General features: G+C 35.3%; 1 protein-coding gene across 5 annotated transcripts in view; it reads left to right on the plus strand.

The window, feature by feature from the left end:
• RPGRIP1L (RPGRIP1 like) overlaps positions 1–27645 on the plus strand; it is a 98404-nt gene that overhangs the window by 9468 nt on the left and 61291 nt on the right. For all 5 annotated transcript variants that reach the window (XM_027513565.1, XM_027513568.1, XM_027513567.1 and 2 more), the window contains exons 5-10: positions 1732–1834; positions 3373–3516; positions 14840–14945; positions 16959–17105; positions 18430–18503; positions 24177–24316. In XM_027513565.1, coding sequence (XP_027369366.1) covers positions 1732–1834; positions 3373–3516; positions 14840–14945; positions 16959–17105; positions 18430–18503; positions 24177–24316 — 714 coding nt within the window. The remainder of the gene's footprint in view (positions 1–1731; positions 1835–3372; positions 3517–14839; positions 14946–16958; positions 17106–18429; positions 18504–24176; positions 24317–27645) is intronic.

Below are 27645 nucleotides of genomic sequence, written 5' to 3' on the forward strand. Positions count from 1 at the left end.
AAAGTCTCTTCCCGCTCCAAGAAATCATCACTGGTCAATCACTTTCCTTATGTTGAAAATGGATCACCTAAAACCTACCCAGCTTACAAAGCAATTTATTTGCATATAGAAGACTCAGTACTATACACAGAACCTACGTATTTCTAATAAAACTTGCTCTCTCCACCCACAGACTTTATTTTTAATGAAGCAAAAAATCAATAACTATTTAAATTTTTTTTTCATTACAACCACCATGGAAGGAAATAGAATTTTAGTTCTAATTCATCTTCGTTTGGAATATGCTTCACATAAAGACCAAACATTTTTAGGGAAATAAAAAATCATGTAAAACTTTCATTTCAGTTCATCAAGGGAATAAAAAACACCATCTGAACAGAAAAAGAGAAAAATTTGTTCTATTTTTTTTCTGCAAGCCAAAATGTTAACACTATCTGTTCCCTAGACAGGGTTCCTTTGAAGTCAATAAGGCCTCCATGCAGGCAGGAGGCAGCTGCAGGATGAAAGGGCTTGGCTACTCAGAGCTATGTGAGATTGGCAATAGGCTTTGAATATAATCAAAGTAATCATAATGAATTATAAATCAAAAATACATTTGGCTGCTAATTAACTTTTTACATCTTGAGAGCACTTGACTTCCCAGAGCCTCATTTTCCCCATCTGTAAAATGGAGTGATAACACCAGATTAGAAGAAAGTTCAGGAGATGGTAGGTATACCATGATTTATTTTACCTTTAAATAGTCATTTATCCTGTCTGAACCTTAGTTTTGTCACCTGTGACTTGGGAAAGATGATCCCTATGGTCTATTTATGCTAAATAAAGACAATGCCCAAATATTAGGTTAGTATGACAAGGTATTAGTGCTATGAATTTCTGTCTAAATTGTTTGATAGAAGTTTCTCCTTATAGAAGAGCCACAGAACAGAAGAGACTTGAAGATGTTACTCATATAGACTAAATTTTCTTTGTATTCACTTTATTTACCAAAAGCTAATCATTTAATTATTGTATAAGTGTGAAGTAACTTTTATAATTAAAAGAATGTCTCATTATTTTTAACAATGGGATTAGGTTTATAAAAATTACATATAATTATTTTTATAAGCAAAATTATATTTAAGTTCAGCAACAAAATGTTTTATTTGGAATCTTATTAATGATCTCAACTTACCTTTGTTGAAATATGGATTTTCTTATTAAGGTAAAATAAATCAAAATAGAGGAAACATTTTTACTTATGTTCACAGTATCTATGAGTCACACAAATAAGGATAAGGTTCAGAATGTAAAGTCAAATGGTGTGAATGAGTAATTTAAAAATCCAGAAACCTTTATCAAAAATACTAAAAAAAAAAAAAATCATGATTTTGAAAACTTTTTCCTTCATACCTCAGTTTATATTGTAAAGACCTAAATTTAAAACTTTGGTTCTTTCAAAATTTACTTCCGAAGTTCTAAATCTAAGTTGAATAAATATTTCTGGGTAATTTGGTTTACATAGTAGAATTTGTTAAATGAGCAGTACTTGGTGCTGTGCTTTATTTCATGCCAGCTGGTGGCTGAGATCTAACCGTTCTTTTGGCAATGTATGTCTCATTCTCTGTACTGTACAGCCCGCATCTCTCAGTATGGAAGAGACTTGCTTATATTACAGATTTCCTTATGATAGCAAATCAAGGGTCCTTCTTTTCTAACTTCGCTTGTATGATCCTATTAATTTATTTTTAGGTATTAAATTCCAAGATACAGATGTAGCAGAAACTGTGCAAACCATGCCTACAAAATATAGCAACAGTTTACTCAAAGAAGCCAGAGGAGAAATAAGAAATTTGTATGTATACTTTTTGTGATCCCTTTAGACCCCTTTATATTGATCATGTCTCTTTTGATCCCTCCCTCTCCTTTATTTTAAACAAAATTGGTTTATGTACAAAAAATTTCCTCTAGCTAGATCTGTGAGTCAAGAACAGGTATTACATAGCATGCTTGCCGTACAATGAGGAAAATGAATATCTTAACCAACTGCATCATTGGAAGCGTTTAGAGAGAGAATAGTTCTCTTTATTATAATTTCCCCCTCAAAGGAATGGCATAAAGCCCAGTCATTTAGAATAGTATAAGCTTAACAGGCAACATTTTCATTCTCAGAAGAATTACAGGTAGTTTTCTTTCATTTTTTTTTTTTTTTTTAGATCATGAATTAATTAGCCTTTCTGTGGTTTAAAAAAGGAATTGGAGGGAGTGGCTTAAAAGTTTGGAGCTATCAAATACATATGGATGTCAGATTTTGTTTCCCTGTGATTCTACGGTACTTCATTCTTCATCATACTATGGTTTCAAAAAAGTTACTTCTGCCACATTTAGCTTACTTTTCCGTTAATGAAAGCCTCATGGTAATCTCAGTGTCTGTAAGTCACAAATAAAGATAAGAATCTACCTTATCTACAGTACAGGTCTTCACCTGGATCATCAAAAAGTCACAATTCTAAATGAGAGAAAACATGAGACAAAGAATATCATATTTTAGGTAGCTGCTTAAGAATAATATGGGCTTCATTTTTTTCTTCTGAATATTTTAAATACCAATTACAGTAATGATTGCCTGTGAGGGAACAAAACTAAAAGACTAGCCTAATCTTGTTACCTGTAAGCAGAAAAGCCGGGGTTCACACCAGTGCTGAGGCTCAGTACACTGGGATGCTGCCAGACCTGGTAGAGAGAAAATATAAACCAAAGACCACTAAGTTATGTTTTGCAAATTTCTTGCCTTCTCTCTATAAAGTGTTAATTTGGGTGGTATTGGCAAGTGTGCATATAAAAGAACAAAGGTGCATAAATTATCTGAAGATGACCAGATCTCAGAGTGTATAGCAAGTAACCAGTAAATACTATGTTGAATTGAACTGCAGTCTAGCCCATTGCCTAAGACATTATCTAATATAAAGCAGTACCTTGAATTCTTTCATTTTGTTGTTGTTATTTAGTTGCTAAGTCCTGTCAAACTTTGTGACTCACTGGACTGTAGCCTATCAGCTTCCTCTGCCCATGGGATTTCCCAGGCAAGAATACTGGAGTGGGTTGCCATTTTCTACTCCAGGGGATCTTTCTGACCCAGGGATCGAACCCTCATCTCTTGCATTGGCAGACAGATTCTTTACTGCTGAGCCACCAGGGAAGCCCTTGAGTTCTTCCATATGTATTCCCAAATCATTAGACTTAATCTGCTACTATTTCACTGTTCAGAGGCAGTTAAGCTAAAATTGTTAACTTTTGCTTGCCCTTTACTATGAAGCACTTTCTTTGTACTGATCTTAAATCCTGCAGATTTTGCCTCAAACTACAAATTCTTGTAAAGATTCTTTATTTCAGAGAAAATGTTATTGAGTCACAGAGAGGCCAGATAGAAGAGTTAGAGCGCTTGGCAGAGATCCTGAAAACTCAGTTGAGGAGAAAAGAAAATGAAATTGAGTTATCTCTTCTTCAGCTTCGAGAACATCAGGCTACAGATCAAAGGTATGTTAAAGCAGAAATAGCACTTTGATAAGGTCAAAATTAGTTTAAAATACTTTATCATGTGCCATAGAAGGATAAGTCTAGTCTATTTAAAAAATCATGTTTTTACTTTGCATTCTTCATATAAGCCTGCTGCAGACCTACTGGTATCAACAGCTCAAGGCTAGTGGCGTTTTTCCCTGGCCTACTCTGCCTCACCTTGTCGCCTTTGCTCATTTACCAAAACCATAGGAAGCACTGATACCATTTGATTGTACCTACCAAGAAAAACAGGTGTGACAAGGACTCAGCTGTTGGCATACCTTGTGAATAAGCCCAACCTTGTTCAAGTTTCTTTCCCACCCATAAAAGGTAGTAAATTCTGTAGTACAGTACCCGTTTTCTCCATCCCATAAAGATGTTACCTCTCCTTACATTGAGAGCTTGCACTGACTGATGCTGATCATTATGGGGACATTGGGGCCCTTCAGTAGTCTCCTTGCTGCCCCTACATTTTTTTGTAACAAGGCTTATTATTTATGGCCGCACTGGGTGTTTGTTGCTGCGGCGTGTGGGCTGCTCACCGTAGTAGCTTCTCTTGTTGTAGAGCACAGGCTGCAGGGTGTGTAGGCTTCAGTGGTTCAGCAAACAGACTTAGCTGCCTGTGGAATCTTCCCAGACCAGGGATCAAGCCCGTGTCCCCTGCACTTGCAGGTGGATTCTTAACCACGAGCCACCAGGGAAGTCCTGCCTCTTCATTTTTGATGTTGGATAATACGTAGTGTTTTCTTTCCCATCCTCTTTTGTCATCTGTTGGTTTCTAATACCTCTTCTCTCATTTTTGTGCTTCCATGCTGTTCTTCCAGTAAGACTTTACCTTTTTAATGTATTCTTTATTGAATTATTTTCTTCCTTTTGGCCCTTTTCTTTTTTGTTTGGAACAAGGATATCCAAAGGCAGAAAGAGTAATATATTGAAATCTCATATACTCATCATTGAACTTTAACAGTTATCAACATGTCTTGTTTCATCTTTCCTTCACCTTCATGTTCTTTAATTAATTAGCCCCTATCAAATATCATGTCATCACACCTATATATACTTCAGTATATTTGCTCTGTGTGATAAGGAATTTTAAATGTAATCACCATGCCATTATCACACCTAACAAAATTAGCAGCAATTCCTTGACACCATCTAATAACTTATTTTATATTCCAACCTCTCTGAAGATGACTTCTTGCTGTTTGTTTGAATTAGAATCCAAATGAGGTCTACACATTGCATATGATTATTAGATCTTGTTCCTTTTATTTCTCTCTTGATTTTTTTTTAAAACCAGTCCTAGATTCTGTGTTTGGTTTTCCCCTTACCAAGTGATATGTGACTTGGTTCTCAAAAAACCAAGCATGATTTTCCACTTTTTCATTTCAGAATCAGAGTTTAATTCTCTTTTCACAAACTAACCTCACATGGTAATATTTGAAAAAGCTAAGATACATAATAGATTTGTTTGTAAAAAAAATAAAGCAGACTTTTTATTTCAGAGATTTAAAAGATTAATATTATCCCTACTAATTTCTATTCCTAAAAAGTTATGTGTAAAATTAAATTATGTAATGAAATTCTATATGTTGACATTTCTGTACCCTTCTAAGTGCAGAGCAAAAGAAAAATGAATATTTTTGAGAATTGTATTTGTATTAGGGAATGTAATTTGAATGCTGGCCTTGAACCAGGGTTTTAAATACCTGGGAGTTACCCATGTTCCCCTAAGAATAAACTTAGCCTTCTTGGAAAACCAAGAAATTGTACCTTGTGAAGAACAGTGCTGAAGACCCCAACACTGAATATGGTGATCTTAATTGCCAACAGCCATATTTAAATATTATCTGAATATAAAAACTGTGCATTAGTCCAAGCCCAAGCTTGGAGCCATTCCTCAACAGCTGAATACAAGGTTATCAAACTACTTTCTCAGTTGTATGCCTGCTCAGTTGCTAAGTCATGTTTGCAACCCCATGGACTATAGCCCACCAGGCTCCTCTATCCATGGAGTTCTCCAGGCAAGAATACCGGAGTGGATAGCCATTTTCTTCTCCAGGGGATCTTCCCAAACCAGGGATCAAACCCATGTCTCCTGCATTGCAGGCGGGTTCTTTACCTCTAAGCCACCGGGAAATCCCAATTTATTTTATATTTCTTAAATTCCCAAAGGATAAGATTGACCCTATGTTGGCCGTTCCTCCTTCCAAAGGGATATGATCATCTGAGAACTAGTGTTTAGTGTTAATTGAAAGGGAAATCCAAGAGCTCTTCAATCTTAGGACTAGATAACAGCACAACTAGAGTAATAGACAGGTCTGCCTATTTTCCAGTATACGTGTTGTCAGCAGGAGACATCAGCATATACACAGAGAAAAGTTTTCCTTACAAAGTAAACTAAGGCTTTCTTTAGGGGATTGTATTATTCACCCCGATTTTTTGTCACTTAATGTGAAGGGATAGACAAAGTGAGTATTACAGTTAGAGAAACTTTTGTTGCAGAGACTAAAGAAAGCAAGCAACTTACACCCTGTCTCACAGATTTTATAAATTGAAAATTACTGGTTATTTGTTTAGAAGGAAGGGTACCTTCTTCTAAGAAGGTGAATAACATATTGCTTCTTGAGATACAGTTGTTGAAAACTGAAGAAATGACTTCAAATAAGGGTCTTCAAGTCTTTTTTTTTTCTTATATGTTTACACATAGCTCAGAATTTTATGTGTAACAGCAATTTTTTTGAGACTAATGGAAAACTGTTGAAAAATGTTGGGGAGAATATAAGACTTGGTATAATTTACTGTAGAGAAAAATCACAAAATGGAAAACATATTTAAACTTCTCTTTCACGGGTACATTATTTCAGATTTGAAATTCTAGAAGTCTGATCTGAATGTTGGACTCCTTGTTCTCAAACATGAACCTAAAGTAGTTGTAATCTTCAGAGTGTGGTGCCTGATATTTATGGCAAAGAGCCTTTTCATAGAATATTACAGAAACTCTTCGTAGTATGTGTTTAATAGACCAGTTTGGTTTGGCATCAGCTTGACATAAACTTTTGGTTATCCAAAGCCCTTAATTGCTTTGAAGTAAAAGCCCAGTACTGCTCTTTTTTATTAAAATCATGTTTTTTCCTGTTATTGTGGTCTATTTTGGAAGACTGAGTTGTGATTTTTGCATATGTTCTACATAATGCCTCATTAGCAAAAAATCTTGTATCATTTACAAGTAGCCTGAATGTCTGTGTTGTTTTGAACAAAAATCCATATTAAAATTTAAACAATATAAAAATGCACATTTTCTGCTTATTAAAAAGGCCTTCTTAAATTAAATGCAAAGCAGTAACCAGTGAACACATGTACATGAACATTAAAATCAGGATGATTTTACCTTTTACTGACTTTTTCAACTCCCCAAATATTTATACTCTTACCAAATGTGTAAGTAGTTTGTACTAAGTGTTTTTTTTTTTTTTTTTTAAGTAAATGTTAGGGTGTTTACCTTCTTAATTAAAAATCGTGTAAGTGCCATAATGTCCCACTGGAAGAAATTTAACCCATAAATATTTCAAACACTCTGACTTGTCCTCTTCCCTTTGGTTGACGGCACACTCTCGGATCTTAAAAACACAGAGACCTTCTGCAGCCGTGCAGCTTGGCTTTTGGGGCTCCATCTTTCCAGCTGTGCACAGATGTAGATTACTTCCTGGCACTCAGAGGTCTTTCCCAGCATTTCATTTTGAAAAATGGCAAACCTGCAGCAAAGTTGCAAGAATTAGTACCTTGAACACACATGCCTTTCACCTCTTGGCATGTTTGTGAATGGCACAGCCTGTCCTGCATTCTGCCCCCTCAGGCACAGGCCCACTCCCCTCCTTCCCTGTGTCTTCTCTCTCTCTCTCTGAGAGTTAGGTGCATATACCATGCCACCGTCTCTACACTGCTGAGCACCTTCTATGAACAAGGACATCTTCCTACATAACCACAGGACACCTATCACACATTCAGGACATTTCACAATGAATGATACAGTCAGTTCAGTTCAGTCGCTCAGTCGTGTCCGACTCTTCGCAACCCCATGAATCACAACACGCCAGGCCTCCCTGTCCATCACCAACTCCTGGAGTTCACTCAAACTCATGTCCATCTAGCCGGTGATGCCATCCAGCCATCTCATCCTCTGTCGTCCCCTTCTCCTCCCGCCCCCAATCCCTCCCAGCATCTGCGTCTTTTCCAATGAGTCAACTCTTTGCGTGAGGTGGCCAAAGTACTGGAGTTTCAGCTTCAGCATCAGTCCTTCCAGTGAACACCCCATTATCCCATTAATATCCTTGATAGCTATTTTTATTTTTTATTTTGTTTTTAATTGCTATTTTTCTTTTGTTTTTCTTGTTTTAACCTCGTATCCAACCAAGGACCATGTATTGTAATTAATCGTCACGACTTTTTAGGATTCCCTCATTCTCAAGAGGTTCCCTAGTCTTCCAGACCACTGATGATGGTTGTTTGCAGAGTGCCCCTCCATTTGGATTTGTCCGATTGCCCAGCCCCCTAATTTAGAGGGCACATCTGGCTCGCAGATGGAAGGGAAACTGGGGCTAGGGACAACCATGTAGACATCACTGATACAGAGAGGTGATCTGTCATCTTTAAAAAATATATCCAACAAGTTCCTACTAGTGTTTTGAGTACCTTAGAATTTGCCTAGTGAAAAGTTATCAAGCTCAAATACTATGTCTTTTATCCCCATGTTTTTTATTATGACTGTTATCTAAGATTAGTTTGTGATAGCTGCTTGGCATGTTTCCCAGGCACTTTATATTTAAACCACAGAAATTATCAAAATTAACAGTAACTAATGTATTAGAGTGTACTTCATAGTGGAAGGAAAGCTAAAACTTAGGAACATCTCAGAGGAAGGAAGCACAAGAGTGGGAAGAATTTATCTCTTAGACCTGGCTCCCTCATGTAGAAACTGGCAGAATGCTTTACTTCTCCAAGCCTCAGGTAGCTACCCCAGCTGTGAAATGAAAAGGCTGAAATGAGTGAGTGGTTCTCTGTCCTTTAAAACAACAGTTGCTTTTATCCCCAGGCACCTTGTGATTCTGAAAGATTTTTGCCTCTTAACTAAGCAGTATACAGTAATTTAATCAATTTGTTGGGGTTTTTTTTTTTTTTTTTCATCCAAAACCTGTATCATGCTAATCATTTCAAGATAATTGTGACATAGCCTATAATTTTGCACTGATTTGCTATAATTCTATCAAAAAGTAAAAACAATATAAGGCCTTTAGTTCACTTGTAAAACTCAATTGCCAGTAAGTCTACATTTCTCATTGGGCTTTCTGATATATTGAATATAATTCTCAAATTCTCATTACTGGTCAGAATCCACAAACTTGAACTTCAAAATGGCCCCTTAAGAAGATGAGCCAGGATTTGGGTCCTTCCTGTCCCCAACCAATCTTTGGGAGTGCTCCCTCTATTTTCAGAAGAGTATGATTATGTCCATGTAGAAAGGCCTATATAACTGTCCCCTTCCATTCCCTGTAGGTGTTTGAGAATAAGAAAATATTGAGTTCTTATTTATGTTTTGACCCAATACCACAAGAAAGATGCAATCCACAGGCAAATAAGCATACACATACAAACTTTTTCCTTTATGCATCTAAAATGAGGGAGCATTATTTTTCATCTATGAACTAAGTTGCAGTTTTGAACAAAGTCATGACCTTTCAAATAGACTTTGCTCAGCTATTTTAGTGAAGCTTATTCCATTTAATTTTCTAGTAACCTCCTGTAATTCTACTCAGGAGTGATACTCTATTGTTACCTTTGTCTCCTGCCAATACAGGAGACAGTTCAGTTCAGTCGCTCAGTCACGTCCAACTCTTTGCAACCCCGTAAGACTACAGCACACCAGGTGTTCCTGTCCATCACCAACTGCCAGAGCTTACTCAAACTCACGTCCATCGAGTCGGTGATGCCATCCAACCATCTCATCCTCTGTCGTCCCCTTCTCCTGCCTTCAGTCTTTTCCAGCAGGGTCTTTTCCAATGAGTCAGTTCTTCGCATCAGGTGGCCAAAGTATTGGAGCTTCAGCTTCAGCACCAGTCCTTCTAATGAATATTCAGGACTGATTTCTTTTAGGATTGACTGGGTTGATCTCCTTGCAGTCCAAGGGACTCTCAAGAGTCTTCTCCAGCACCACAGTTTCAAAGTATCAGTTCTTCGGCGCTCAGCTTTCATTATTGTCCAACTCTCACATCCATACCTGACTACTGGAAAAACCATAGCTTTGACTAGACAGACTTTTGCCAGAGAAGTACTGTCTCTGTTTTTTAATATGCTGTCTAGGTTTGTCATAGCTTTTCTTCCAAGGAGTAAACGTTTTTGAATTTCTTGGCTGTGATTTTGGAGCCCAAGAAAATAAAGTCTGTCACTGTTTCCATTGTTTCCCCTCCTATTTGCCATGAAGTGATGGGATCAGATGCCATGATCTTAGTTTTTTGAATGTTGAGCTTTAAGCCAGCCTTTTAGCTCTCCTCTTTCATGTTCATCAAGAGGCTCTTCAGTTCCTCTTCGCTTTCTGCCATAAGGGTGGTATCATCTGCATATCTGAGGTTATTGATGTTTCTCCCGGCAATCTTGATTCCAGCTTGTGCTTCATCCAGCCCAGTGTTTCTCATGATGTACTCTGCATATAAGTTAAATAAGCAGGGTGACAATATACAGTCTTGATGTACTCCTTTCCCAATTTGGAACCAGTCTGTTGTTCCATGACTGGTATTAATTGTTGCTTGTTTACCTTCATACAGATTTCTCAGGAGGCAGGTTAGATGGTCTAGTATTCCCATTTCTTGAAGAACTTTCCATAGTTTGTTTTGATCCACACAGTCAAAGGCTTTAGCATAGTCAATGAAGCAGAAGTAGATTTTTTTTTTTTTAATTCCCTTGCTTTTTCAGAGGATGTTGGCAATTTGGTCTCTGGTTCCTCTGCCTTTTCTAAATCCAGTTTGAAGATCTGGAGATTCTTAGTTCATGTACTGTTGAAGCCTAGCTTGGAGAATTTTGAGCATTACTTTGCTAGCATGTGAGATGAGTACAATTGTACAGTAGTTTAAACATTCTTTGGCATTACTGTTCTTTGGGATTGGAATGAAAACTGACCTTTTCCAGTCCTGTGGCCACTGCTGAGTTTTCCAAATCTGCTGGCATATTGAGTGCAGCACTTTCACAGCATGATCTTTTAGAATTTGAAATAGCTTAGCTGGAATTCCATCACCTCCACTGTCTTTGTTCATAATGATGCATCCTTAACTTTGGACTCCAGGATGTCTGGCTCTAGGTTAGAGATCACACCATTGTTGTTATCTGGGTCATGAAGACCTTGTTAGTATAGTTCTTCTGTGTATTCTTACACCTCTTCTTAATATCTTCTGCTTCTGTTAGGTGCATACCGTTTCTGTCCTCTATTGACAGGAGACAGACACGAGTTCAGTCCCTGGGTCAGGAAGATCCCCTGGAGAAGGGCATGGCAACCCACTCCAGTATTCTTTCCTGGAGAATCCCATGGACAGAGAAGCCTGGTGGACTATAGTCAATGGATCACACAGAGTTCGACACAACTGAAGTGACTTAGCACACACGTGTTTCCCTAAAAAGAGCTAGGAATGACCTGTATGCTTAGACTGTCTGCCACTATTTAAAAAAAAAAAAAAAACCTGTGGAGTTTTTTTGAATTCTAAGATTGTTTTCAAGCTTATCCTCCAAATTAAGTCAGCCTAACACTATTACTCAAAAAGAACCTCTTCATTCTCTCATAAATATCTTACCTAATAACTTTCCAGAATTTCATAGCCTACCTTTTGTATTCTAAAACCTTCCCTTCTAAATGGTGCTAAAAATGGTATTATAACATCTTTGCATCAAATAATCAAGAAGCTTTTTTTTTAGCATTCATAATCCGTACTGTAGCCAAGAAAGAAAGGTTAACGTGTGTGAAGGCGGGGAGGAACTGTGTGCCTAGGAAGTGAAGTATTAGAAACTTTCACTGGAGCAAAGTTTTGGCTTCTTAAGCTTTCATATTAGACTATACATTACATAGCACCACTGAAAGTTTTTCCTTCTCCAGTATATTTGAGGTTTTAAGTTTCTGGATTTATTATGGCACCCAGTAGCAGAGCTGGAGTCAAGTGTTTTCAAGGCTTCCATTAGAAATTCCTCTTCCAGAGTTTATTGCTTGACTGTTTCAAATTATATGAGAGAAACTTGGCACGTAGGTTTGAGAGCTGGATTACTTTTTTCAACATAAAATCTAATTTATTTTAGTTTGTTTTTAATCTTAGAGATGGGCCAACAGCTCTTCTCATAGTTTTAAAAGATTTGATCATAATTCTAAATAATATGTCTGCAAAAAAAGAAAAGAAACCACATTTTCCAACTTAATTTTGTATAGGTTTTTTTTTTTTTTTCAAAATCCCTGTTGAAAAATATGAGAAATTTATTTTTACAAAGCACATAATTAGTGTGCTTGATATCCATTTGCCGATCGTTTCACCATGTATAATGCAGCATGTATGAATTGGTGCATGACCATCTGAGTTCATCTGAATGTGTTTGCTATGCATTGTTCTTTCTGTTCAAATGTCATCATCCTGAAGACTTCATGTTCCGTTCATAGGGCATAGAACAGGGCAGGAACATATTATGTGGCAGTCACTTAAAATATTGTTCATAAAATTAGCCCTGTCTGTCTCTGCTCTTCAGAGGAAACCAACCTGAGGCCTTCCTCTGCAGGCAGAGGTCTAGGACCAGCCACTTAGCAAGGACTCTAGCTCCCTCTTGCCTTCGAGTAGCCTTCTCACGTTCCTTGTCACCTTTCCATGACCTCTTTCCTCTCTCACATACACTCGCATCCTTTTACTGTATTTCATCTGTGTAAAAATGTTGATTGGCAGATCTGAGATGATTTTTCATTGTACACCTTTCTGAAGACCAGGCCACATTCATCACAGTGTTGCTTTTAACTTTCATGCACTTTATATCATCGACTCTTCACTCTCAGTTTAACAGTAAGTGATCTTTCCTTTTCACTGTCACTATCAGAAATACCCCATCATAATGATAACCATTATCTGTCATGCTTAGTCACTCAGTTGTATCCAACTCTCTGCAACTCCGTTGACTGTAGCCCGCCAGGCTCCTCTGTCCATGGAATTTTGCAGGCAAGAATACTAAACACTAAAGTGGGTTACCATTTCCTATTCCAGGGGATCGTCCAGACCCAGGGATCAACCCTGCATCTCTTGAGCCTCCTGCTTTGGGAGGTGGATTTTTTCACCTGGGAAGCCCCAGCCATTATGTATAGAGCCCCTAAAACTTTAGAATAATTATTAAAGACTTCCAGGTGCTATGTTGTTTCAGAATAGGTGTACTCTGTAATGAACTGATTTTTTAAAGTACCACATTATTATCATTGTTTTCTAAATAGTACTTCTGTTGTATTTGTGCCTACTCATTGGGCATCATTTGTATAAAACACCAAGTCACCTTTCTTGGCAATACTATGAAAAGTTTAAACTCCAAGGACTTTAGGAAATATTCAAGAAAACATCTACCAATTAGACCACTGACAGTTTTTCCAAGATACTTACTGGCCTTTGTCTTACAAAGAAAATTGAAAATTAAAACCTGCTGTTTATATGACCCTATGAGGCTGAATGGGTTGTTGGGACTTAATTTTTTGTTAATGTCATCACATACTAGTTGTTATTCATACATATGTCATATATATTCAATCTTGAAAATATTAACATGCTTAAAAACAAGAAAAATGAAAGATGAATTACAGCTGAAAATATAAGTAGAGATTGAAATTATTTGAACAATGTTCTCTCCTGTAAGAGTAAATGTCACTTACTGTTGAGCAGTCAAACCAAGTAATTCTGGAGAAAACAGATAAGTTAATTTTGACTTTTAAATATGAAAAAATATGCATATTTTCTATTGACCTATTCAAAAAATATTTTCCCTTCATATTATTATTATTTTTTTAGTAAGTAAAAATAATACTGAGGGTAATATTGGTGAGTGTACTGTTGAATGTGTGCTCGGAACTACTAGATAACATGTTTTAGACACATAATTATTTTAACATTGTGTTAAGACTGTACCCTGGGCAAGATCCAGGTTCTTGGACTTGTTTATCTTCTGTGCGAGGACAACTAACTGTCCGATGCCAAAATACAATGAACTTTCAAATATCAAAGAGGAAAATTAAGTATTTCAAGTCCTCAGCTGGTTTACAGATGTGTGAGCTTTGTAGTCCATTTTCTGGTTCCAGTAGGGCGTTGTGACAATTTTTCCAATATGTGTATACTAGATAAGTTTTGGAAGTAAAATTACTTACTTTAAATACTGAAATATTTTCTGAACTTAAGATTTTTGTGTTTATTTTTCTTAGAAAATGAAGTCTAAAACCAAACCTCACAATTTTTAAAATACTTTTGAATGTAAAACATATTAAATTAAGGAACCTTCTTTCTCTGTCAGGAAAATAAATGCCTTTTGAAAACAGGTATTCATTTAGATCTATGATTAACCTTTAACAAGATCTTCCTGTTAAATTCTGCGTTTGCTTTAATCTCAGTAGGAAAAATACAAACTAGTATTGCAGCATATAGAGTTTCTATATACCCTGTGGACGTTAAATGATCTCTTACAGCTACAGGCACATCTGCAACGTATTTAAATGCCAGCTTTGGGCATTATTAGTATAAAATGCTAAGTCACTTTTTTTTTTGAAATATTTTGAAAAGTCTGAACTCCAGGAGGAAACTCCAATAAATGATAATCTTATGATACCATTTGTTTCGAGGGAGTTGTGGAAAGATGAGTAGCTGTATGGCATATTTTATGATAGTCCTCCCTAAAATAAGCCTGAAGTTTGGTGGTGGAATGATGGCTGTGCTAAAGACTGATGTCCTTTTGCACATCTTTCAGGACACGATAAAATGATATGATGTAGAAGTGACAAAATCAAATATGGGGCTCCCTTCAAACTCTGAGAGTCTATGTATTTATGAAAGTTCAAGAATGATTATTGGTTGGTCTTAAACAGTAAGTCTATCCTGAGTGTATAATAAACTAGAAACCTCAATGACTGATAAGCATGTGTGTAAATTTTTTTCTACGTAACAGTCAATGAAAAATTATAGTCTCACCACAGTTTTTTTTTTTTTTCCTTTTGTCTTGCATTTTTAATTCTGTCTCTGTCGTTTTCTTAAATACATCATTGAAGGTCAAACATTCGGGACAACGTAGAACTGATTAAGCTTCATAAGCAACTAGTGGAAAAAAGCAATGCCCTTTCAGTAATGGAAGGAAAATTTATTCAACTTCAAGAGGTACTGTGATAAATTATTTTATTACGGTGATATATAGATACAGAGATTCAAAAATAGCGTTCAAACATTTTTTAAAGTAGAATGGTCATAACACTAAAGAGTAATTTTTAAAGATTGCTCTTTTTATTCTCAAGTGTGTATTATTTCCCTTCTGATATGGTTAGTTATTTATAACTTAATTAAAGAAATAACTGCTTGGACTTTTTATGAATACCTGTGTCATCTTAAAATAATAAACACATTTACCATAAGTCATCTCATGTCGAGAACATTTGTTCTTCACTCCTTTTATCTGAAATCGTATGGGCATATAGCAATGAAGGTTTAGATGTATTTGTATATATCTTCAGTTCCACGCATTTATGAAGTGTCCGAGATAGATCAGTGCTTAGAATAGGTTAATAACCAAGTTTTGTTAAATCTATTTTGATATGTGGTATTTTGTTTTTTTACTACTAGTTTCAGAAAATATTTGAATACCCATCACGTCTCCTGTCAGTGTATTTGTTTTAAATCCTCACCGTTGAGGTTGACAGTATGTGGTACTCTTGTCCCCATGGTTGTTTTCACAAGGACTGTGGCCCCACAGGAATGTGCCATCAGAGCATTCCTGTTTATTGGCACTGCATAATTAATATAGTTTCTGGAATTAATGAACTCCAAAGCATTCCAGATGAGCAGAATTCATATTAAGCAATGCTTTCTTTGAAGTACTGAAACAAGGAAAGCAGTAAATTGATGCAAAGCATAGGGTCATCTGAAGCCTAAATTCACTGTTGAATTAGATAAATATTTTCAACCATACTCTGGATAGTGTCTTCCATCCTGCAGTAACCTCTTTAAATGTCAAGTAATACATTGACTTCCATATAAATATGAGCGTGTACGAAAGAGAAATTAGATAGTGGGATTGATAGTGCTATCAGTAGATAGTTAGAAGAAGGAGGTTTAAAATATATGTAGTTGTAAGCCATCTCTAAAGGAGGAATTAAGAAAGGAATTAAAGAGTGATTCTGCATTCATTTATCCCTTTGACTGTTTTGATTTCCATTTTACAGTGACTCCAGGTATTTGTAGGTATTTGTTTAATACCATGAGTAGCAAGTGTCTTTGATAACACAGATACATCTTTTGGGATTGACGTTGGGTAGAGATTTGAGAGGTTCAGACCAACAGCTTCACTGAGGTAGCCCAAAGAAAGCTAGTTAAAGATAGTATTCTATAATAATACCAAGATTAACAAAAATTAAACTCAAGGGTCTCAATATCCATGTTTCTTTTAAAAATTTGAAGAACTTCAGTAGAACTTGAATGATTTAAATTAGCAGAGGAGGCATTACGTGTTATGGTCATATAGACTGTGTGAAAAGACTTTAGTGTAATCACCTTTTTTATTTCTCAAAGAAGTATGTGGCATTTAAGTATATAAAACTGAATTTAAAACATTCATAAGTAGATCCATTTTTGAAATGAAGACTTCAGTATCTATTTTACGAAATTGAAATTCATAATTGTATTAAATTAGAAGCTAACCTTCCAAAGCTGTTTATCTGGTGTGGCAACAAATCTTTTCAGTTTGAGTATTTGTGATCAGAATTTATTTTTAACCCATGCAGCAGCATTTTTTAGACAGCATTTCCAACCACTGCATCCACAGTGAAATGAAAAAAAAAAAAAATTATCTGTTAAAACTAAGTTACTCACTGGCCACTATCACCAAGTCAAAAAACTAGGAAAAAATAAAATAAAGGACAAAACCAGACTGCATTGTGTGACTCTGTGCTAAAATATTTTCTTCCTCGTGAAACCCTTTGGCCAAGACTACCTTGTATGGAGACATTATACATTGTATAGTAGCACATTAATAAAATAGCACATATACAATGTTGGTAAGATAAAGAATAAACTGTGTAACATGAACTTCTGGAGTAAATTCATTTTTTGGAGTGGTAATCATTCATTCAAAGCAGAATCCAAAAATAGTTTTGAAAGGATTTTCTTTTTGTTTTTTAGAAGCAAAAAACTCTCCGGATCAGCCATGATGCCTTAATGGCAAATGGAGATGAGCTAAATCTGCAACTTAAAGAACAACGTTTAAAATGCTGCAGTCTTGAGAAACAGTTACGTTCCATGACATTTTCTGAAAGAAGAATAGAAGAGGTAAGCTCCTAAAATGTTTAGCCATTCGTTGCATTAAAACTTGTCTGTAACTGTTTTGAAAAAGTCAAATAGAGACATTTTAAATATTATATTGACTTCAGAATCCTAAACTACATCCATGGCACTTTGAGCACACCCAGTAATATGTGCATGGCAAATCGGTACTTAACAATACTTACAAATGTGCTGAGATCCACTGTGTATCTAAAGGATTAAGGATCCTTGAGGAAAGGAAAACCATGGCTTTTTTTAACCATGACATTTTTAAACGGATACCAGATTACCTGAGGAATATAACTGTCTCAGTCTTAACAGCTTATTAGTCATTTGAGATGTCAGAACAATTATAGGAATATATCTGTCTCTAAGGAGGAGAATGTTCTGCCGTACAGTGTCAGCAATTTTGAGAAATTATTTTTTTTCTAAGAAGTTGTTTAAAAACTCATCTTCCTACTCATGTTGCTTCTCATGTTCCCCAGCTAGCACAATCTTTCTGTAGTCTGATAACTCTGTCCTTAAAGAGCATGGAAATGAAATAAGATGCCTACTTTCTCTTGTCATCTTGGAAGAATCTTTTACAGTGTCTCATACTGGCATCAAAAGAGAATTTTGAGAAGGGAATGAATTTTAAGAGTACTCTGATCCATGGGAAAAGGTTGTAACAACAAAATATACTGGTGAATTAAACTGAAATACTAGAAATAAATTCAGAAAGCTACATTTTAGTCATCAATATATAATTATTGACCTACATTTATTCCTAAAAATATTATTCATTTATATATTGGGATAAAGCAAGGTATATAGTTTAATTTGTTCACTCATTTGAAAGATGTACTACTGTTTCTTTGTAAATTCCAGGTAACATGAGAAATTGTGTGTTCAGAGTAAGTAGTGACTGACACAATTTGTTTGAACCACAAACCAAAAGAAAGCTTAATCCTTTAATTTTGGGAGGGGAGGAATTGGAAATTTATACAAAATGAATATAATGATGGAATCCATCAGGGAGGAGAGTAAAAAAATATTATGTTTCCCCAAACCTAATAGCAAGCTTTTAACACATCCTTTATTGAGTTTTGGCACATGTTGCCATAAAGCAGTGCATACGTTCTTAGTAAATTAAAACAGAAATATTAATTTCATGTTTACTTAGCAACTTGGAAAAAACTGATGCTAAATTAGATTCAGACAATATACGTGGTCTAGCTCACGGCTGCAATGTAGAAATCAAGACTGAAACATGTTTGTCTCCTCGTATGTTTTTGTTTTTTATCCCTAGGTGGTTTTATATACTTAGTGTGTAATTTTCTTTTCATTTCAGCTGCAGGATAGAATTAGTGATTTAGAAAAGGAGCGGGAACTTTTAAAGGAAAACTATGATAAACTTTATAACAGGTAAATCGTGATTCCATGTGTTCTCTCCTTCTCTTGTTTGAGATCTTTTCTATCAAAACACTGAATGTCAGAAAACCTAATATTGATGAAAGAATTAGCCACAGCTGATTGCAAGAAAGCTATACATGTAACAAAAGAAAAATAAGCTTTTTTTAAGGGATTGGTAATAAGTTCTTTAACCTGAACAGCAGTCTGTTACTAAGAAACTATCACTTTGTTGTCAGGACAAACTGCTCTCATTTCTTGAACACAGACTGCAAGTGTGCAGGCACTGTGATAAATACCCTGCTTGTGCATTGGTATAAATTCCTTACAGCAACTTGGAAATGCAGGTATTGTTAATGCCCACTTTGGAGAAATTGAAAATAAAATAGAATTAGGGAAATTTACCTGAGTTCTTAAAGCTATGAAGTAATAGAGATCATATTTGAACTTCTCTTGGTCTCTTCAAGCCCTTGTTTGTTCTGCTCGGCTACCCAGCCTGTTAGCTGAGCCTAATTCCGTTGATGAGAAGTAAAGGTGTTAGTTTTTTCTGGTTCTTAAAAAGAGAAACACCGCATCTTTATCCTAAGATGTATTTTAGAGAGCTGCTTTCCTTTTTTTTTAAAATCTGCTTCATAATTATGGTATTTTAAAAACTAATCCTTTCTAGTAATGTTAGAAACAAAATTCTGCTCCACAACTCTGTTTAATTAAGTGATACACACGTGTGTGTACTTATAAGTCTGTTCAATGTATGATACCGATAAGTGATAAATACAGATTTACATGTAAGTAAATTTTGTATATATTGACATATATATTTATGTTAGAGCTGATATTCAACAGTTGCTTCTAATTGGTCACATTCTGAAACATCAGAAAATAGCTATCTGATCTAGAGATATAGCTTTAACTTTTTAACTGGGTTTTGTTTGATATGTTTTGTAAGCTAAATTTACATCTTACAAATTAAACAAGTAGCAAGGAGAGGCTTTTATTTTGGTTTACTTTGAGAAAATACCTAAATTAATGTGACATGTCATTGTATAGGATCACCTGCGTTGCTTATCCTAGTGTTAACTATCTTTGCACAGTGGCTTATTATATTAAAGGTGACCAGTAGCAGGTTCAAACGTCAAAGTAACATCCTGGGCTCTCCAGCGAGGACAGACTGGCAAAAACTCTTCATGTGAAATTTCCCTTGGACCCCCTTCCAGACCATGTGGCCCTAGTGCTTTGTTCTGGTCCCACTCTCATCAGCCCTGATTAATTTTATGTAAAGCATTTATTATCCTATTGTATCTGTCTCTACAGAATAATGCATAGGTTTATATTGATATATGCCTGTTTGGTAGTTGTATGTTTGAAATCTTAAAATTTCATTGTATAGATCACACAATCACCATATAATATGGCAGAGAAAATGTTATCCCCATATCTTATAAATGAGGGAATTAAGACTCAAGAAAAATTAAGAAACCTGTACAGAGTCAGTTTCAGCATTGCTGAAACCCCAGTATAAGACTAGAATCCATTTCTTCTGAACCTGAAACTTGATTTTTTTTTCCCTATGTCTATCTCTCTGATTTTAATTGCAATGGAAAATTATATGTGCAAGAGCGAAACATTCATGGAATAATAGAACTCTCATAGATTTTGAAATTTTTATTAATTTATAAATATTTATCTTAACGTCTTATAATTTCAAGTAATTTAGCATGAACTTAATACATGTGTATAAGTGCCATTTGGTCATTACTTTTACATTTTCTACTCCCCTTCAGTATGAGAATCTACTGAATATACTTTCTTGTAATAAAAAACATTAAACTTTAAAAAAAAAAAAACATTAAACTTTGTTGGGAATAATGCATAAATGACATTTTAAGAAAGGCATGTTTTTCTCAGTTTATCATCATGAAATTTATCTTTCCATATTAGAAGGTGATCTAAGAGTGTAAATCTGACTTTGGAGGGTTTTAGTTTAGTGTTTTGTGCTTGAGCAACCTTTTTTTCCCTGCCACATTAAAAACAGACTTCATTATGCTGCTTACACTTGAATTTTGTGTGAAGTGTGTAGAAGTAAATGGGTATAATGAGTGTCAAAACATTTGTGTCAAAAAAAAAATGTCACTTAGGGACAAAATCCAGCAAGCACACATGATAGTAAATAGGACTATAAAATTCTCTAATACAGTTTTTTAAATATATAATGTGTTTTCAGAAGCGTAGTTGAAAAAACTCTACAAAAATCAACATCCTCGCCAGGATTCTTTACAGCTCTTGGATTTCATGGCAGTGTTATTCATTGTTGCCAATAAGTAAGGCTCATCACAAACTACATATATTCCCTGTTTGGTTAGTCATAGTGATAGCATGTTTTTAAGAGGGGAGCATTTGTTTGTTATTCAGAATTGGCTGGTTTTCAGTAGAAAAATGTGATGTGCAGATTGCATTCTCATCTTCCTTTTCAAATGGTATTTTGAATGTGTTTATTACTTGACATATGACATATTAGAGAAACATCTGGTAAGATAAAATCTTCATGCTAGTATTTGGTATGAGCCATTTTTAATATGTCAAAACATTTTTGATACTTTGCCAAGCAATGAGTATAACTTTAAGAAATGTTCATTAAAATTTTTTGCAATTAAATCTTTCAATTTGGTCAGAGAGAAAAGCTATACTATAATATAGTAAAGCTGTGTCCCATTTTTGAAATTAGTATATAGTTTTAGGGTAATGCAGCTGATGAATGCAATAGTCCCTCAACTATAATGTATATCAGTAACCTGAAAACAGTGAAATGGAGGTTTAACCCCCCCTGTGAAACCTCCCCACCTGCCCTTGTCCCTCACCCCCAACACCATTCAATTCAGATTCAGCCAATTTGAGTTTTAAATCCAGAGACTCTCTTAAAGGTGATTCTAAGGTATTAACTCCTGAGAGACACTAATCCAATGCATATTTAAAAGAAGAGTTGGTCCAGTTTCTGAAGATGATAGTAACCATTTTAAGAATTGAATGATTCAAGTTTTTACAACGTGATAGTCATCTAATATCCAAAATTTAAGGGCATGCTACTGACCATCCATAGAGTCTCTGTGTTCTATTTCTGTAAATCGAACACCTGACCCCCTATAATCTTCTAAGAAACATGGAAGCTCATATGATCCTAAATGAGCACTTTGTGCTTCTCAGAAATCAAACTGGGTACATTGGGGCAATCATTTTTCCTTTAGTAAGTGAAATATCCCCATGTTAATATGCATTTAATTTCCATTAGGCCTAACTAAGGTACCTATGGATTTCCTTATGGAGGATTAGAGCTTATTCTTCCCTATCTCTCACATTACGATGCCCTTGAACATTGGAATAAAAGGAATTCCTTCTGTAAGAAAAAAGACTTTAGGGAAGAGGTGAATTCTTCAGCTCTTTTTTTTTTTAATCTTACCATGTTGTTGATCAAGGGTGTGTACTTACAGTATGCTGACCCATGACTGCCAGTGGACATGCCAGTGACCACAGGAACCAATGGGCATTCCATTGCAGATGGATTCTTTATCACTCCAGCAACATAATGTAACAATGAAATGTGCACAAAGACCAACTATGATCCCTTCCTCAGTTGTCACTGTAGGCAATGTACAAAAACATTTTCATGAATAAAGGGTTCTCAAAGACTGTTCACATATGCAGATTTAATCATGTACACAGCCTCTACAAAGAAAATGGAGCCAGATGTGGTTTACCATTTATAGTTACACAGATGGCTCCAAGCATAGAGGAATACAGTAAATTCAAAAGGAATTCCTCATGAAACTCCAGTGGAATGTAATCCTAAATTTAGAGGGAAGATAGCAGTGGACTAAATTCAGAGTGACTTATGCTGATTTACACTAGTATTTTGTGGGTTTGGAAAAACCAGGCTGCTAAATTGTTCTTAATTTAAACACATACAGCTTCTGATGTTTCTGCCAGATTAACTGTTGGTGATCTTTTTGCTGGTACTAATGCTATTGGAATACTACTGTTTCTAATTTTTAGCAGCTGATATAATGTATGGTTGTGCCTATTTCATCATGCTAATTTTTTTTTCCGGGTAGTACATGTTTTTAATAATATAAAACACACACACACATGCATACACACATATACACTCACGTATATGCATATTTTTATGTGTTTGGTATACATAATTTGACCAGACATGGAAATATATTTGTGTAAAAAAATGAAAATGTAAGGGGATATTCTTTACTTCAGTATTTAAAGTACATATTTGGATTTCATTTAAACCTAGGTAACTCTACCTTTGATAAAATTAACATGAAACATTGATATATCAGATCCATGTATTTTTTTAAGGTTCCATATGTGAAATGAGAATACTGATAGAAAAAACAGATGTCATATTTAGAGAAACTTCTAGAATTCTATTTATTTTTAAGGTCATGTTATTTTAAATGCAATAAAAACATTCAAACTGTAAAATAAATACACAGTTTTTTGTTCTTTTGAAAGATATGTCTCCCAGAAAAGTATCTCTTTTGGAATAAAACCTCAGACTAGCCGGGGGGGGGGGGGGGGGGGGGGGGGGGGGGCAACATTTACGGCAATTTTCAGTAACAAGTTTCGGCAATTTTCAGTAACAAGTTTCTTTTCCATTTGTTTCATCATCAGTTCAAAACCAGATTTAGTAAATTTCTGCTTCCTTTACTGGGTTTAAAAATAAGTAGAAGGGTCAAAGCTGCTGATAATTATTCAGTCATATCAAGGCTCACAGATAATAGTTTTCTGCTGAAATACAAATCAAGGTCAGTTTTTCCAAAACCTGGTTATCACCTGGGGAACTTTATAAAACTATGAATTCCTGGGCCCCAGGATCTGCATTTTTAACCTAGCACCAGTGTTTTAGGCCAGTATTTGGAAACCAGTGACCTAAACAAATGTTTACTGTATACCTTCTGTATACTACTTGGTTATTTTGCAGCTGATTCTTCCAGTGTCCTGTGTCTGATCATTAGTAGATTTTTATGATAGTTTAAACTGCTACTTTTATTAATGAATAATAATTCTATCTGTAACATTATTATCAAGGTCCTCTCACTGGGTTCTCACCCCAATCATGTGTAACAGTGTAAAACTGGTTGTTCTTAGCCTGCTGCTGTTTGCTTTTTAGGAAAAAAATTATATGATCACTGCTGTTTAATATCAGAATCGCCACATTTTGTGGATATGTTTTTATCACAGACTCTTTAAAAGTTCAAACTCTAGAATTAACGATCAGGTGGAGAGTCCCATTTCTCTGTATTAAGAGGGTGCATTCGTGGGAGAGGATGGTTTTGTCTGAGGTCTACTGCTGAGGTTTGGAATTGTGGATTCCTTTGGACTATGTACAGTATCTGAATTCCTTTAGTAGTCCCACAAAAGCTGCACACTGCCAACTTTTCTGACTTTAGAGCTCTAAATTAAGGCCAGTTCCTTTGCTCATCCCACAAACTCTTTCATGTTCCCTAACCGCAGCCTGAGAAAGGCGCCTTGGTTTCAACAGCAGCAGACCAGCATATGTTTACTTAATTCCTAAGACATGATGACAGTGGTCTCTGTGCCACTAAAAGCTTTTCTCTTTATTATTTTCGGTTGACGCTGATTTCCAAGCTTTCCCTGCCTGTCACGTGTGTCTTGCAGTGCCTTCAGTGCCGCCCATGAAGAGCAATGGAAGTTAAAGGAACAGCAGCTGAAAATACAGATTGCTCAACTCGAGACAGCCTTAAAATCCGATTTAACAGACAAAACTGAAATCCTTGACAGATTAAAAACTGAAAGAGGTACATATGAAATGACTACTGACTTACTCATTTCGAACATGCATGTTATTCATCGTTATTCACTGACTTGATAAGTACCCATTGTGGTGCCTGTTGCTTCGCCAGGCACCTTGCTGCCTACTGGGGACACAGCCGGTATGAAGAGTCATTCGCTTTTATGAGTTTAGTGCTTGCTGCAAATTTCCCTTTACTCAGCTTAGCATACATGCCAAACAAATTAGTTTTCCTCAGAGTTACTCTTGTTCAGGTTGTCTTTAGTTTGTTTAATTTTCCTAAATTTATTCAACTCAGCAAGTGCTTGCTGATTGAGCACCAGTATGTGCTAGGCATTATTCTAAGTTCCAGGGATCCAGCAACGAATAAAACAAAGACCTAGTCCTCATGCAGCATAAATTTGAGAGGGAGAAACTGATAGTAATTAAATAAATATGCAGTACATCAGGTGGTGGCAAGTGCAAAGGGGGAAAAATGGCAGTGGAAGACAGCCGAGAAGGGCGGAAGTCTCTCTCGGCTGTTTTTGATCTGGCAGACAAGGAAGACCTCTCTAATAGTGAAATGTCGAATTCTACTCTGTGACAGAGAACTTAAACACAGAAGCCTTGTCAAGATGTCCCTGCTAAAATAATAATCATTAATAAGTTACACTTTATGAGTCCCAGATCTCACCCTTCTTGTCTCATAGAAGTAAAATAATTTATACTAAAGTAGATGTCTGCTCTACTATCTTATACACACGTATACTCACAAATGCACAACCAGGAAAGTGAATTATTTGCTCCAAGTGTTGTACGTGTTTGCTCATCTGCTAGATAAACCCACTGATTAAGGTTGCTCCTTTTGAACATTTGCAGTTCAGTTGCATGAGAACATTTAAATGTTTAATACGGACTCAGTTAAAAAAAACAATTACATATCTAGGCAGTATTCTCTATATTGATTTAGATCACACTGCCATATTTTGTTAACTCTAAGAAAGATTTTTTTTCCCATTTTAATATCTCTGAATTTGAGAAGCATCTTTTTAGCATCATTAAAAAGGTGATAACATTTTTTTAAATTATGGTCTGATTTTTTTTTAGCATTTTAAGAAGTCTGAAATTGGAGCACATCTTGTAATCAATGGGGTGTTAATCTCAATGAAATATATATGCAGTATTTATATTTACCAAGTGGTTAAATTTGATGGCAGATGGTTTCTGAGTTTTTTTCTAGAAGATTGTGAGTAGAATAAAATGGTGACATGATTTCTGACTGGGTGGATATTTTAAAGTTTCTACGTCAAAGATATATAGTTCCTGATTTTAATGTGTAGCATTTTATACCTAACAGAGTGCTTTGTTTAGTAGTTGCTCAATAAAGTCTTCCACCAAAGTAGAAGTTCTCTATATTTCCTCTCTGTTCGTTCTAAAGGAAAGAGAAATGAAATAAACCTTTCTCCTTTGCTTTCTGTTCTTCCCTAGATACCCAAATTTCCAAACTCTCATCTTTTCACATTTACATTGTTCTCTGGAAAGAAACTCTTTTAAGAGGATAGAATCTTAGTGGTCTTTTTTTGTTGTTGTTAAGAAAACCTATTTATTGCTCTTGGATTAATTCTGGGGGTTCTTATAAATTTTTAAAACAACAATTGCTAAGTTATTTTAATGCAACTAGTGCATTCCTTATCTTTTTTTCTTACTGGTTCTTAAGTCTTTTCAGATTTTTTAAATAATGAAAATAACTCATGTGCATTATTAAAAAAGAAGAGTCCAATAAACAAAAAAATGTCTTCTAAAAGTCACTCAATCCCACAACCCACAAAATAATCACTATTATTTATATATGTCTTTCCAGAGTTGTTTCTATAAGTATACATGTAATTTAATGTGCTTTTTAAAAAAGTATATGGTAAATCCACATCATCATTCATAATGGCTGTCATAGTTTTCCAGTGTGAGGATCTGCCATAGACAGTTTAACAGCCGTCTATTGATGAATTTTTAAATAGCTTCAGCTTTTTTAAGTATCATGAACATCTTTCTGCACAGATCTTTACACATTTATCCAATTATTTGCTTAAGAAAAACTGCTAGAACCAAATCTGTTTTTTTTTTTAGTTCAACTTATTTTAGTTATTTTTGCTTGAATACCTGAAATTTACAGTTCTACTAGTTTCAAGTTTTTGTTTCTTTGTGAGAATGTTCAGATAGATTATAAGAAAAATAATACAGCCTTTAAACAATTTTTTTCCAGGAAGTATTAAACCAAAAATTGAATTTATCTATTTAAGGAAACCTTTTTAATATTTAGAAAATTCCTTTTTGTATTACAGATTTTGAAATTGTTTCATTTTACTTTGAAGTCTCTTCACACATTTACTTTCTTATGTATCAAGTGTTCTCTGCCAGAAGATGTTTCCCTGGCTTCTTGTAGTCATTCATCTAACTGGCAAATTATTTTTAGAGAATACTCACCTCTTTATTCAAGGTACAAATTAGTTTCAGATTGTGTGAATACGTGGGGGAAGGATATGTAAATGCAGTTTGCATTTGGTTAATGCTTAAATTAACTGCATGTGTTTAAGGGCCTGCTTTTGAAAGTTCCTTTCTATCTTTAGCTGAAATGCATAATTCAGCATAATACATATGGTTATATTGATCACAGCTGAAGATATTAGCACAAAGGAGCTCTGAAAATTGTTTAGTTGAATTGTTCTCTGCACTCTGCTTATTAATGGTGTGCTCGAAGAACATAATTTTAAAAGAGTGAAATGTTATCTCATTTGAATAAAATGCTGTTTAGCTTAACCTGCTTTTTGTCAAATCATAAGGTAAGGAGGTTATTTTTCATCTTGTACAGAGTGCTTTGATTTTTCATATTATAATTCAGCAAGTCTATTTCCTCTTTGAACTATAATGTCTCCGTACTTTTAAAGTTCCAGGAGTTATATCCCCCAATAAACAGTTTAAGAAAGGAAAAATATAGTAGATAATTCTACATAAAATTCTACAGAGAGAAAGTTGTTGTTACTCAGTAATACCTTCTCCCATTAATAAATTGTTTTCACACTAATAAAGCCTTGGTTTTAAAAATAACCAGTGAAGTGGGGATGTGGTTGTTGAAACAAAAGTCAGTAAAGGAAGGAACATTTGAATAAGTTTATTTACACCAGTAACATATACCCTGCTCTGAAAAGTTGAGAGACCAGAAAAACTAGAGCATAGAAGTAATATATACTGCATCTGGATGGAGCAGTCCAGATGGAGCAGTCATATCCTTACACTTTAGGTCCCCCTCAGAACCCCTAAAAGTTTCACTGGCCAGAGAAGGAAATTACATTATCCCTAGGA

Source organism: Bos indicus x Bos taurus, chromosome 18 (genome assembly GCF_003369695.1).
Source record: "Bos indicus x Bos taurus breed Angus x Brahman F1 hybrid chromosome 18, Bos_hybrid_MaternalHap_v2.0, whole genome shotgun sequence".
Taxonomy (NCBI): Eukaryota; Metazoa; Chordata; class Mammalia; order Artiodactyla; family Bovidae; genus Bos; species Bos indicus x Bos taurus.